This window comes from Equus asinus, chromosome 21 (assembly GCF_041296235.1).
Source record: "Equus asinus isolate D_3611 breed Donkey chromosome 21, EquAss-T2T_v2, whole genome shotgun sequence".
NCBI classification, from domain to species: Eukaryota; Metazoa; Chordata; class Mammalia; order Perissodactyla; family Equidae; genus Equus; species Equus asinus.
The window spans coordinates 50,869,607-50,882,966 of NC_091810.1; the positions used below are offsets into that span (position 1 = coordinate 50,869,607).

At 35.6% G+C, this 13,360-nt stretch overlaps 1 protein-coding gene across 2 annotated transcripts in view; it reads left to right on the plus strand.

The window, feature by feature from the left end:
* SMARCC1 (SWI/SNF related BAF chromatin remodeling complex subunit C1) overlaps positions 1-13,360 on the plus strand; it is a 172,977-nt gene that overhangs the window by 69,077 nt on the left and 90,540 nt on the right. For both annotated transcript variants that reach the window (XM_044753984.2, XM_070493517.1), the window contains exons 12-15: positions 1,231-1,290; positions 5,793-5,830; positions 8,833-8,954; positions 11,719-11,790. In XM_044753984.2, the coding sequence (XP_044609919.2) occupies positions 1,231-1,290; positions 5,793-5,830; positions 8,833-8,954; positions 11,719-11,790 (292 nt within the window). The remainder of the gene's footprint in view (positions 1-1,230; positions 1,291-5,792; positions 5,831-8,832; positions 8,955-11,718; positions 11,791-13,360) is intronic.

Sequence of the window (13,360 nt, forward strand, 5' to 3'; positions counted from 1 at the left end):
GAAGATGGGCACAGATGTTAGCTCAGGGCCAGCCTTCCTCTGCAAAAAGAGGAGGATTGGTGGCAGATGTTAGCTCAGGGCTGATCTTCCTCAAAAAAAAACCAAAACCAAACAAAACTGTAAAAGTAAACTTTCAAATACTAATGCACGTTAAACAAGTATTAGTCTTGGAGAAAATATTCATTACCCACTTAACAAAGAATTAGAACCCTAAGTATGTATAAAGATTCTTAAACCTCATAGAATAAAGAGCAGAATATTATATACTGGTAATTTTATCAAAAATCCAGGGCCCATAAATGTGTGAAAAGATCCTCAATCTCACTTAACCAAGAATATGTAAATTATTAAAGTAAGTCTTTTCATCCATCAGATTTTCAAAACTTTCAAAGTATTACAAATGTTTTGAGCAAGTGGGTACTCTCAAATGCTGTTGATGGAAGTGTAAATTGATGAAGCCACTTAACACAATTTGGCTGTATCAAGTTTTAAAATGTGTACATTCAGTTTTAATTTCACAGTCCATTTTAAGTAATTATGTATATGCATGAAGTATAAAAGAATATTGATTACAGAATTGTGAAAAATGGAGAATAAAGTTTCCAGCAGTATAGGGCTCGTTACCTTATGATCCATCCATGGACACAGTGGATCTATTAAAAATGAAAGAGATGTGACGTGACTAAACGTTCGAACATGGAGAGATCACACAGTTAACTCTTGTGTGAGGAAAGTAGAGTGCTGAGGAATAAACACCGAGTGGATAACATTTATGTAAGATTTTAAAACCCTCAGGATATGTTTTAAAGTCCACGTAGGTGCATAAAAAGTATCAATTCGTGCTCAATTTATCCTAATGAATGGCACAAAATGGAAATCCGCAAATGGACAAAAAAATATAATGAAAAAGACTTTTGGGAAAGGGATTGAAATGATCTTTTCAGGTTTTACTCTATGTTTTTGTATTTTGTGTACTTTTATGATGAAAAAATATTGGTGTTTGAGTAATTAATTACAAAATTTAGTCTGTTAACATTAAGTGTTAATGTTTCTTAGCCGGGCTTGCGGTTTTTACATAAACGGGAGTAGGTTTTTACATGAAGGTGAATACTGAATGAGGGAGTTGCTGTGAGATTCATGTATTTCTTAATCATTTCCTGTTCTATTTTCTTCTTAAAAACAAGTAGCACTTTTCCCCTAAAACGTGATTCTTTTTTTTTTTCTTTCTAGTAAACCCAAAGAAAGATAGTGAAAATACACCTGTTAAAGGAGGAACTGTAGCAGATCTAGGTAAAAACCAAAACAATCTATTCAGTTCTGTGTTTTCTCTCTTGAATGTTTCAGCTTCTCTGATAGCCCCTTTTTTACTGAGATGTTGCTTTCAGTTGCTCTGCTTTCTAGCACAGATATTAGCTATGGCTTCCTTACTACCACTGTTGTTTGGATTACAACCATATTAGGAAATTTAATTTTCTACAATCCCTTTTTTCCAGTCACTGATCTGTCCCTCTCAGAGTGGAATGTTGTCTTGCAAACTAGCAAAGGGGGTTATATTATACCTAAATCAGAATATCTGAGTTTTAAAGAAATAGTTGTAATTAGAGCACTTTTATAATCTCTCTGAAATGCTTGTTTGACAACATATGCAAATTGATTTTGCATCTTTAGGACAAAATTCTGCTGACTGTTAATACTTCTTAAGGCAACTGAAAGTTTTCTATGTAGTATAAAATGAGAATCACATCATCCCTGTGTAGTACTTTCAAATTATGGAGTATATTTTCACAAGTAAGGTATAATTCTTGGATATGCTAAGGGAGTAGAAAAGAGTATAGTCGCTTGTTCCAGTTAGAGCAAACAGAGGTAGTTTAAATATCTTTGTTCTTGAGAGTTAAATATAGAGTAAAAATCTTGTTTATTTTTTTCACTTGTAAAAATCGAAAGAGAGTCTCGTGTTTTCAGCATATACTAAATTTTTGACTTGATGGAATTTTAGACCTGAAAGGCATTTTCGAGATCTCCTTATGTGGAAAACGAAATACTGATTTCTCCATCTCCTGGTTAGGTGAATTCTGTATTTCAAGTAAATTGCAATGATTCCTGATGGCAGATATGAGTGTGTATTTGGGAGAGTTTTTCCACTTCATTTCACTAAATGTATCCTGCTTTTCATGAACATCAGTGGACGATTCTATTTCTGATTATGTCGAAAGCAGAAGCAGAAAATTGTCTTGATGACAGTTTATATAAAGGGTGGTATTAGGTCAACAAAATAAATGAAAAAGAGGAGATACTGTCAAAACATTTCTATCTCAGTTATTTTTAACATTATTAATAGAATATAGATCTTGAATAACTATTAAAAATTTCCATTCTCTGGAAGTTTACATTGCCTGTTCTACAACTGGCATGGCATTTATCCACTGAATGAAAGGCCAAGAAAGCAAAAACTAACTCTAAGCAGTCTTTTATTTTATATTCTCAATAATGTGACAGGGTAGAAGATTGTTAAAATACTCTTCACTGGGACAGTTTGTTAAACAGAATGAGTGTTTATATTTTTAGGTATATATCCTGAAAAGGAATTAATTTGTAGTTTTAAGGAAGTGGACAATTGTCCTTTTTAAAGTGAGATAACTATTAGAGTATTTTTGTCATAGACTTTATCAAAGGAGTTGAAGCTAATTTTAAGAAAAGGATAGGGGTCCCAACTGGATTTAAAATTTTTAGTGCTAAGTATAAGAGATCTTCCCTTTGTGTTTGTGAACAACTTGAGGTCTAAATTAGGAATGTTGTGGCTACTGATGCTGCTGATCATACCTGGAGAGTTAGGATCTGTGGAATTTGAAACTTTTGTTCTGGCCTTTCATCCAGGGACCAGCAGACTTCCTGTGTATCATTTAAGCATCTGGCTTTCTGCATTAGCTATAACTTGAACTATGACAAGGGTAACTGATCCATGAATTGGGAGTTACTGTTGACAGAGTTTTTTGTTGTTTTAACTGATCCATATTCCACCTTATATGCCATTAAGCTAAATATATTCAGTTCTTTGAAAGAAGGAGATCTTGAGATCTCTGAAAAGTCAGGATCCAGGGGCTGAAGTGAAAGCGTATTTGCCCACAAACAGAAAGAAGAACAGAACATTTATTGAGTATTACCATTTAGGAATTAGTACGAAGGATATCTGTCCTACTTTTTTGTTATCAGAAGCCTGTTTTCATTGGGTACGAGACTACCTCAGGGACAGAAATCTGTCAGACTATAACTGAATGGTATATTTGACCAGAGAGAGATCATTAAGTTGTAGTACAACCATCTAGTGAGAAATTGGTTATCCTTTGGTTTACTGGGATCAAAAGGACAAAATGTTCATTTATGACAGCCTTACCTAGATTTCTGTCAGTCACTTCCTAGAAAAGTAATAGTCCCTGTGCAGGGCTGGATGACTCATGTTGGTAGTACCATAATTTACTACACAGTGAATCCCCTATTCTTGTCAGCAGTATTTGTCTCTAACTCACAAATCAAACAGCAGTGTCCATCTCTGTTACATGAGTACCTTCCCTGGTGTCATTCTACATATGTTTGCATTTCACCATAAAACCGCATTAGCCTTGTTTTATTGATGAGCAAATGGAGACTGGAGGGTTCAGTAACATTTCCAAGCATACAGCTTTTAAGTGGAAGAGTACAGATTCAGATCTGTCTAACTTTAGTGCCAATGCTTTGTATTATTGCCCTCTGCTCTTGTGATGTGCTCATTTCTCTCAGCCTTTATTCATGTTCTCAGTGGCTTTTCAGTTTTGTAAAGTCATCAAGTCCACCCTATCTGAGCTCCTTTGATCTGGCCGATTCCTCTGCGTGGAGTGCTTGCTTCATTCTTTTCTTCTCTTCATGTTTCAGTTTAAATGTCACCTTTTCAGGGAGGCCTCCCTCTTTATTTGCCCTGAAGAGTCCACCCACCCAGGCTCTCTCTAAAATACTTTTTTATTCTCCGTACAGCAGTTTTCAACATCTTATATCTTTTTGTTTACTTTCTCTTCCATCTCTTGCCACTCGTAACTGGAATGTAAACTCCGTAAAGGCAGGAATCTTTTCTTGTTCATCATTGTGTTTCTAGCTTTTGGACAGTGGCTGGCACATAGTAGGCACTCTGTGAAATTTAGTTAAATGTTTAAATGCTAGTCTCTATTAGTTGTTAAACTACTACTCATCTTTTTATATCCTCTAAAGTAAGGATTGGCAGAGTTTTTCTGAAAAGTGCTAGATAGTAAATATTTTAGGTATTGTGGGCCATATAGTCTCTGTCACAACTAATCAACTTTGCCCTTATAATGTAGATGCAGCCGTTGATAATTTATAAGCAAAGATCATGGCTTATTCCAGAAAACTTTCGTTTATGGACACTGAAATTTGAATTTCAGTTAATTTTGATATGTCATGATATATTCTTCTATTGATTTTCTTTTCAACCATTTAAAGATGTAAGAACCGCGCTTCAGTTGGAGGTGTGATGGGAATCCCCAAGACCGTTCCCATGTTTGGAGATTCTCTAAGAGGACTCATGAGATTCAGCATATAGTTGTGTTTATGGCTAACATGTAGTGACATAGGAAGCATAAACAAATCATAAGGGAAAATGCCACAGGCAGAGTCTGGGTGCAGGGTTCCTTATACTCACTCCCTTGCGTGAGGGGTCACACGGAATGCATGCTTCCTGCAGCAACAAAAATGCAGCAGCACATATGCAGCGCTTCTGCCCAGGGAAGCCCAATAGAGAGTCTACGATCAGTATTTTTACTGGGGGTCCTGGTCATGTAGGGTACCCTGTGCCTAGCACATACGAAAATTCCAAGCTGCCAGAAGTAAACAGAAGTTCATCATAAGCCATGCTATGCACAGTCTAGGCACAGCAAACCACTCTTCTTATCAGTTAACTCTTAACTAGGAACATGCTTAGGGTATAATTCCCAGATTCCAGGGAAGTGGGCCAGATTTGGCCTGTGGGCTTTCAATTCCTGACCCCTGGTCTAAGCGGCTTATTTAGTGCTTTTCAAATAGATTCTTAGCAATATTTGTTAAATGACTAAGTTAATGAAAAATGGCTTCCCCATGTTCTCTTTGAACTTTATGGTACCTTAGTCACTGCCAAGGGTCATAATAATTATAAAAAAATAAAATGTTATAGGAACTTAATGTAATTATTTGTGCTGTGGCCTCTTACTCTTTCCACACTGACACTTAGTTTTCACCGTGGAAATCAGCTGCCTAGGTTAAATTATGCATGGGGTTGCTTCTATTCTTTTGCAAAGATGGCATTTAGATCTTGGAGTCCCCTATCCTGAGAAGGGATTGACATTCTTACTAGGACTTTGTCTGTAGGGATTGATGATCACCTCTTTCTTTACTCCTCATTCTTTCCTCACTTCCTCTGGAATCCAAAGTGTCATTACTTTTTTTCACTAAACCTCAGGAGGCAATAGCCCTAATCAAGTCCTTTACCTATTATTAAGTAAGATCATGACTAAGATAGTAGCCTAAGCAGTAATTAATTATAAATTCCCTATTGTTGGGAATTTTTAATTACTTATGCCTTGAATTTTTACTTATCTCTGTGCTTGTGTGTACAATTCTAATTTACTGAATTATTCAAGGTGGATTTGCTTTAATAATGCTGTTTCTTTCATTTTCTCTGTCTAGTGTCAATTACTTAAACCTTAAAGTTTTTAGGTAATCCAAATAGGATTTACCTGTTTTTTTAAAATAAACTATGTGTTTTGATTTTTCAGATGAACAAGATGAAGAAGCAATCACGACAGGAGGAAAGGTAATGATTTAGTTAGGCCTGGTAAAGGAGTAACTCTCTAAGGATCTGTATATTGAGCAGTAGAAACATTGAATTGGAAGTGCCCTTAGAAATATTCTATTTTGAGGCCCTTCTGAGATTTTAATTTCTCTTTTAACACACTCCCAACGTAGTTTGTCTTTCTTGACTCCCAGTATTTTATCAAGAGGAAATTTCCGTCTTCCCAGGTGGTATCCCTCATATGCTTTATTTTCTGGTTCCATTACTCTCCTGGTTGCACGTTAATAGTCAGAGCTGAACAGTATTCCAGATGTTATCCGACAGTGTGCAGGTGAGCAGGGACCATGCCTCGCCTTGGTTTTCTCACTCCCATTTCTGTGGATGCAGCCCCAATCCACAGCCATTGTAGCCTTGGATCCTGCCCTTCACTTTTTTGAGACTTACAGTCAGCCGTTTCCTGTTTCATCAGTTCTACTCTAGAGACATCAGGAATTATGCTGTTGGAAAGTTGGGTTTAAGGCAAGATTTTACTTCTCTTTTTAATAAATGGCTCACTGTTTCATTCAGACTGTTGTGTCTGACTGTTAATATGTGTAACTAATCCCTAATCTCCTTGAAATAACTTCCTTACTTTGCTAAAAATGGATAGTTCTTTTCTTTTTTTGTTGCCTCAAAGAAATTCTCCAGATTGACAGTTATTGTTTTTTTATACATTCAAAAAATGAACATAGTCATGACAGGATTTCCAGGAAAAGTATTTTAGGAAACTCTTCTACGTATGTCTCTTCAACTGAATCATTCTTATGATTATTTCCTTAAAGTCAAACTTTTTTATTCAAAGAGCTACTTGTAAACATTAATGAATATTATATTTGTAAAAAGCTATCATTCAGATTAACTGGTATTGTGTGGGTAGTAAAAGAGACCATAGTAGAAAGCCAAAGAATTTTCCTGTAAGATTTTCTTTTTCTACCAAAAGCAGGAGGAATTTTGAAACCATGGACATGACTGTTACATAGCTTAAATGTAAGGTGGTTAGAGGTAATTAGTCCAACACCCAGTCCCATGACGTCATCCTGCTTGTTTCCTCACTGAGATAGATAAGCCATACACTGTCAGCTATTGTTAATTGCAGTGCCAACCTCTCCTTGGTTTTCCTGAATAAAGGAAATTTTTTGAATTGAATGAATTTGTAAATCCTACACCACAAAAACAAATTATCTGTGAGCATAGTTTTTGCCAGCTTCCTTGGTTTGGGAAATAAAATTTCTTACCTTTGTCATCAATATGAACACATTTGTTTCAAGATCATTTAAGTAACAACCAGAGTTTCCTTGGTGTTTTCATACATTAAATTTGTTCAGTATTCATTGGTCTTAAGGAAACTACTGGTTTAAGTTTCTAGGCGGTAACACTAGATCTTTACCTCAAATAATGTCACATGGGAAATTTAGGTTGGACTGAGTTAAAGGTAGAAATTAGACTGTGGAACTATTATAAAAGAATACAATTCAAAATTTGACTGGTTTCTTAATAGAAGAGAATTTTGTAAGATGAAAAACAGTAAAAGCACTGTAGATGAAAGGTTGATAGACTTAACTGTACAAATTCAGAAAACGTCTGAATGTCAGAGAACTTATTTCCTGTAGTGTACTTCATAAAAATGTTGAATTTGCATTATGAAGAACCAATCAATAAATAGAGATTGTTAAATGTTCTACAAGATGCCTGATGTGGATTCTTCAAAAATTTTAATGTCATAAAATACCTCCCGCAAAAGGAGGCAGGGCTTAATAGAAACTAAAGATATGTGAATATCATATATAATATTATAATATGGAATCTCTGATCAGAGTCTGGATTGAGGAGAAAAATCTATAAAGGACATTTCTGGAATACTTGGATCCATTTGAGTATAAACTGTGTATTGAATAATATTATTTAAAAGTAATTTTTATTACTATTTAGTGGTACCCTAAGAAATATTCCTTTGTTTTGACCTAAAGCAATGATTTTGAAATTATTGTATTGAAAATCGAGTTTTTAGGTGGAATCCTTTGCAAAACCTCTATAAATCTGATAAAAATCCAAGCTAATTTTTAATAGTGGGAGTGGTTAAGAGTGTAGGCCTTCTATCTGGGCTTTCTGGAGTAATATCCTGTTTATAACTTATTAGCTCTGTGCATTGTTTTCTCATCCACAGAAGAAGTGATAATAGTATCTGTTGTTATTGTGAGAAACAAATGAGATAATGTGCATATAGCTGTTAGCAGATAGATAGTGCTTATTCTTTGAGATAGGAGAAGCCTTGTCATTATGCCTTATTAGTGTCCTTGAGTCACCTCCTTATGAATAACTTCAGAACAACTACAGGCACACCTCGGAGATATTGCAGGTTCAGTTCCAGACAACTGCCATAAATGGGATATGAATATCAGAATGAAATGAGTCACATGAACTTTTTGGTTACCTAGTGCATAATACAAGTTATGTTTACACTATACGGTGCTCTATTAAGTGTGCAATGGCATTTTCCCTTAAAAAAAACAACGTACATACCTTAATTAAAAAACACTTTCTTGCTAAAAAGTGCTCACCATCATCTGAGCCTTCTGAAAGTTGTCATTTCTTTGCTGGTGGAGGGTCTTGTAAAAAACGCAGTATCTGCTAAGCTCAGTAAAGCAAAATACAGTAAAACGAGATATTCCTGTAATTTAGATTTGTGGTCTTAAGATTAGGTAAAACTAGACAAGTAAGAAGCAGGCTATTGTGGTAAAAGTTTGGGCCCTTTTCTGAGTTGATCCCCTCATCTGTAAAAGGTAGGAATAAAATTTGCTATATCATCTGGACATTTTGTGAAGGTACCTTAAAAACTGTGAAACACTGTTTTTACTTGGAATTTGTTTGTCTGGTCCTTGTAATTGGATCAGCTATCTTCATTTTCTGTGACCTAAGATCAGAAGTATAAAAGCTGTTAAATATCTTTGTAGTTCTTTCTCTGAACTTTGGTTTCCTTTCTTTAGGAAGATGAAGATCCTAGCAAAGGTGATCAGAGTCGGTCAGTTGACCCTGGTGAAGATAATGTGACAGAGCAGACCAATCACATCATCATTCCTAGCTATGCATCATGGTTTGATTATAACTGGTGAGTGTGCTGCTTACATCTGTGAACATGGTGCTTAGGAATGGGAAAACTTCCCGTGAAATTAAATTGTGGTGTTTGCCCAAGTCCTCACATCAGTCCTCACTGTGACACCGGATAGGGGGAGATGGAAAGTGATTTATTTTTTTAACTTTGGAACATGTTCTTTAAAACAATTTAGGGATGTAAATTAGATTGTGTTGTAACTTAGGGTTGTAAAATTTTATAAGCTTGAACCTAACTCATTTAGAATCAGTTATAATTCAGACAGGCAGATGCTTGAATATTTAATAATTTTAAAATATTGATGTTCATTACATGGTTTTAAAACATTGAAGAAATAAAGAAAAACATCTTACTACCCAGTAATGGCTTCATTTTAATAGGAAACTTTTTAACATTGGGAAGCTCTTCGCATATAAACCCTGCTATGTGTACAAGTTCTAAAAAACAAACCTACCTGTGATTTACCACAACCACTGTGGCACCGTTGGTGGATGGTTGGAAATAACTGCAGTCCTAGGCGTCTTATTTATTGATTACTTAGGAGCTGTGACTGTTTGTTTCAGGCTGATTTTTGTCTGTTTGGTTTTTCAATTTTTAAATATATCTACCAGAACTTAACCCTCCAAACAGATACTGCCTTCTTTAAGGTACTTTCCTTGGAAGGTTGTTCACTTCCTCCGCTGATGCTGCCATTACTCAGAATCTTCTGGTCTTGTTTGGGTCTTTTGCCTGCTCTCAATTACTGCATTATCATTCTTTAAGGATAGATGTGATTTTTTTATATATCTACATCTAGAAGTCTTTAGAAGCCAATTTAAAAGAATAGGGTGGATGGTCCACTTGAGTCATACCTTAATTTTTATCCACGTATTGAGACTTTTCTGCATGTCTTTAAAACTAACTCTGAATGCTCTTCCTAAATGTTTTGAATAAGTAGAAGCTAGAACAGAATAAGCGTATCGCTCTTTTTTGAGGGTCAGTCTTCATTACATTGAATATTGTGTTAAATTATTTTTGAATTTGGAAGTGTCTCATTCTCAGCGTTGTTTGTAGTTACATGTTAAGTTTCAGAATATCTTAAGGGAAACACTCGAGAAACTAGCATTCTTTTCCTCTAAAATTAAAGAAGGGAAGAGTCATAACAATATATAATTTTGTAGGTTTTTATAGGTTGCAGAAACACTTTCATTTGCATGATAACCTTTGCATGTCACAAAGTGTGCTCTTAGATGGATTGTGGGATTATTAGTTATATCCGCATTTTATAGATGAGCTGACTGCTGCTTCAGTTGAAGTGTTCCAAAGTTGCAGAGTTGATAATTGGAAGAACTCAGGTTTTCTGATTCTGAATACCCCACTCCTTCCACCCCTTACCCGCTTCTCAGAACCTAAGGAATCAGCTGCCGGCACTTCAAACATAGGTGTTGAAAATGAAAGTGCTTGAGATTAAACATTCTTGTGTGTTTTGTTCTGGATGAATAGAGAAATTGTTTTTTTATGGGCTCTTCCTAACATGTAACTATTAAAACAATGAGAGGCATATTAGAATCACATAATTAATTGTTTACAGCTATTTTTATAGTAAAATTTGGAAAGTCATTATGCATGTATCTGTATATAATTAATTCATCTTAAAAATTATCTTCCTAGAAGTTTTTAGGTAATTCATTGTGTTTATACTATTTGGCAGTACAAATCCGGTTCAGACAGTTTTAAATGTTACCAAATAATGGAAGAGTGAATGATCTTAGTATATTTACAGACTGTTGATTTGCTTTTTCTAGTGTAACCAGTACATGTTGCATATCTGGAAAGCCACTGAGAAACTAAAATGTGTCATCAAGAAAAGCATTGATTAGTGTTACTGACAAAACCTTTGTGCTAGATGTGTAGTTGGTTCATTTGTATACTGTTAAGCCTGATCATTTTACATGGTTTCTACAGTGCTTATCACCTGTAACATTTTATAGAATTGTCACTGCCTTTTTCTAAATGTTAAAAATTAGTTCTATGGGGCCAGCCCAGTGTCACAGCGGTTAAGTGCGCACGTTCTGCTTCTCGGCGGCTCGGGGTTTGCCGGTTCGGATCCCAGGTGCAGACATGGAACCGCTTGGCAAAAGCCATGCTGTGGTAGGCGTCCCACAAATAAAGCAGAGGAAGCTGGGCATGGATATTAGGTCAGGACCAGTCTTCCTCGGCAAAAAGAGAAGGATTGGCAGTAGTTAGCTCAGGGCTAATCTTCCTCCAAAAAAAAAAATTAGTTCTATATTTTTAAAGTCAGTAAATCACTGAAATCTTTAAAAAATTCAATTTGCAAGTTTCTGAGGGCTGGACAGAAATTGATGTTAAGAGCCTGAGAAACTGATTATCGTAAATTGCATTGTGTTTTGGCAGGGTCGTTCATTTCACCAGACTGTTGCTGGGCCACTCCTGTGATTTTTGTCAGCCGGTTTCCGGAGAACTCTATCTTGTGGCTCCTCAGCTAGTCATGATGTGTTATGACAAGAACGTAATAAAATGTCTGGCTTTAAATGTGTTCATAATCTTTTGAGTTTGGTTATGGAAATAGAAAAACTGCCATAAGTGTTTGGAGTGAGAAAAGGGAAAGCTTTCTTTGTTATGTGCTGTTAATACTTAGGAATGCAAGTAGTGCTCAGCTTTTGGATTTATCAGTTTTAGTTTGAAAATTAAACAAGCTTAGCTCAAATTTTAAGATTTTGCTTTTCTAAGAGGTCTCCCGATCTTTTTCCTTTCTTTTCAGTATTCATGTGATTGAACGGCGTGCTCTTCCTGAGTTTTTCAATGGGAAAAACAAGTCGAAGACTCCAGAGATGTAAGTGAAATGTAAAGATGTAATCCTGATACCATTACATACTTTAGTGGGGCCGCTGTTAAGAAAAATTGGTTATTTGTATGTGTTAGGCAGGGGGTTCTCAAAGCACACTTCTGAGTTAATCTTTGCAAATGTGCTGGAAGTTTGTAGATATCTTACTCCTTTAGAACAGTGTTCAACTCTCAGCTGCACAGTGTTCTTTGCTTCAAAGGGAATTGTTTCCTATTTTTTTTCTTCCTCAACCTTGAACTCTATGCACATCAGCTCTTGCAGCTAAAGATTGAATTCAATAACAAGTATTCACTAAAATGAGTTCAGGTTTCCCCCTAATAGTTCCCACCTTGCGTGTACATGTGTGTTATGGATTATATATATTTATGTGTAATAATCTAGGAGAAAATGGAATCTTTATCTTATTTTTCTGATTAATGATTCGTAATTATAAGAATGCCAAATATGAAAATATAGCTGCATATGAATTGATCTTAATTAATAAAGCATTGTTGTGCTTTGCATTGGAAATAGTAAAACTTTTATTGGAAGGAAGAAGTTTGTCAGGAAATCTCTTCTTGAAATCCTTGCCCCTAAAATTCACATCTATCATATTATAAATACTTTTCCATGTATTATCTTCATAGCATTAATCTGTTGTCTGTTATACACATTTGACTGCACAAATAAATGTCTCTTGTTTAAATTGTTAGGGAAGGATAATTTTCCACATAAAACACATTGCAAATACAGAAGATTGAATAATAAGTATCTTCTGGTGGTAGATTGTCCATGATAGTTTGAGATTCTAAGTTTAGATGTCAAAGCTTATTGCACCCTTTCTGTAACAAAGGTCTAAGGAGTCATTTAAAACCAGAATCAAAGATTTGGCGTAAGAGACTCTGTTAGTTTCCCTGATAGTTTTTCCACCTATTTGGACATGGTATATCCTTCCAGCTAATTTGTCTGTTGCCACCAGTTTGCCTTTTGCTAGCATTTGTAAATACTTCTGGTTCCCAGCAGTCTTCTGTTTACAAAAGCACAATTTAGCAATTTAGCCTGTTTAAATTTGTAAATTCACCTTTTAGTCTTTGTTTATCCACTTGTGCTTTTACAGGCCCCTTTTTGAGCAGTTTACCTTTTCTGCTCGGATGTAGCTAACCTTAAGCTGCCAGACTTTTGTTTTACTTTTGTGGCAAGAACTTTTCCTAGGTCTCCAGCTTCTTAACACTCTTGTTTTAAGTATTTTGTAGCAGAAATGCATGGGTATGTTGTGGAATCTGCTATGACTCAGAATCTGTTTTTCTTTCCTTTTTAAAATGTTCTTGTCTTACCTCTGAGTTTGGCTTCATGGGTTCTATTCGTTGCCTAGCTGGAATCTCTCTGAGAAACTGCTAGCCAGAGGGTATGTAGTCATTGTCAGAGCGAAATCCACATGTAGCTCTAGAAAGAGTATAGAAATGAGATGCAGCATATGTTAAGAGCATGGATTCTAGATCTAGCACACTGCACTGAATTTTAGCTCCACTCCCTACCAGCCTTGTGAACTAGGACAAATTCTTTAATCATCCTGTGCTTC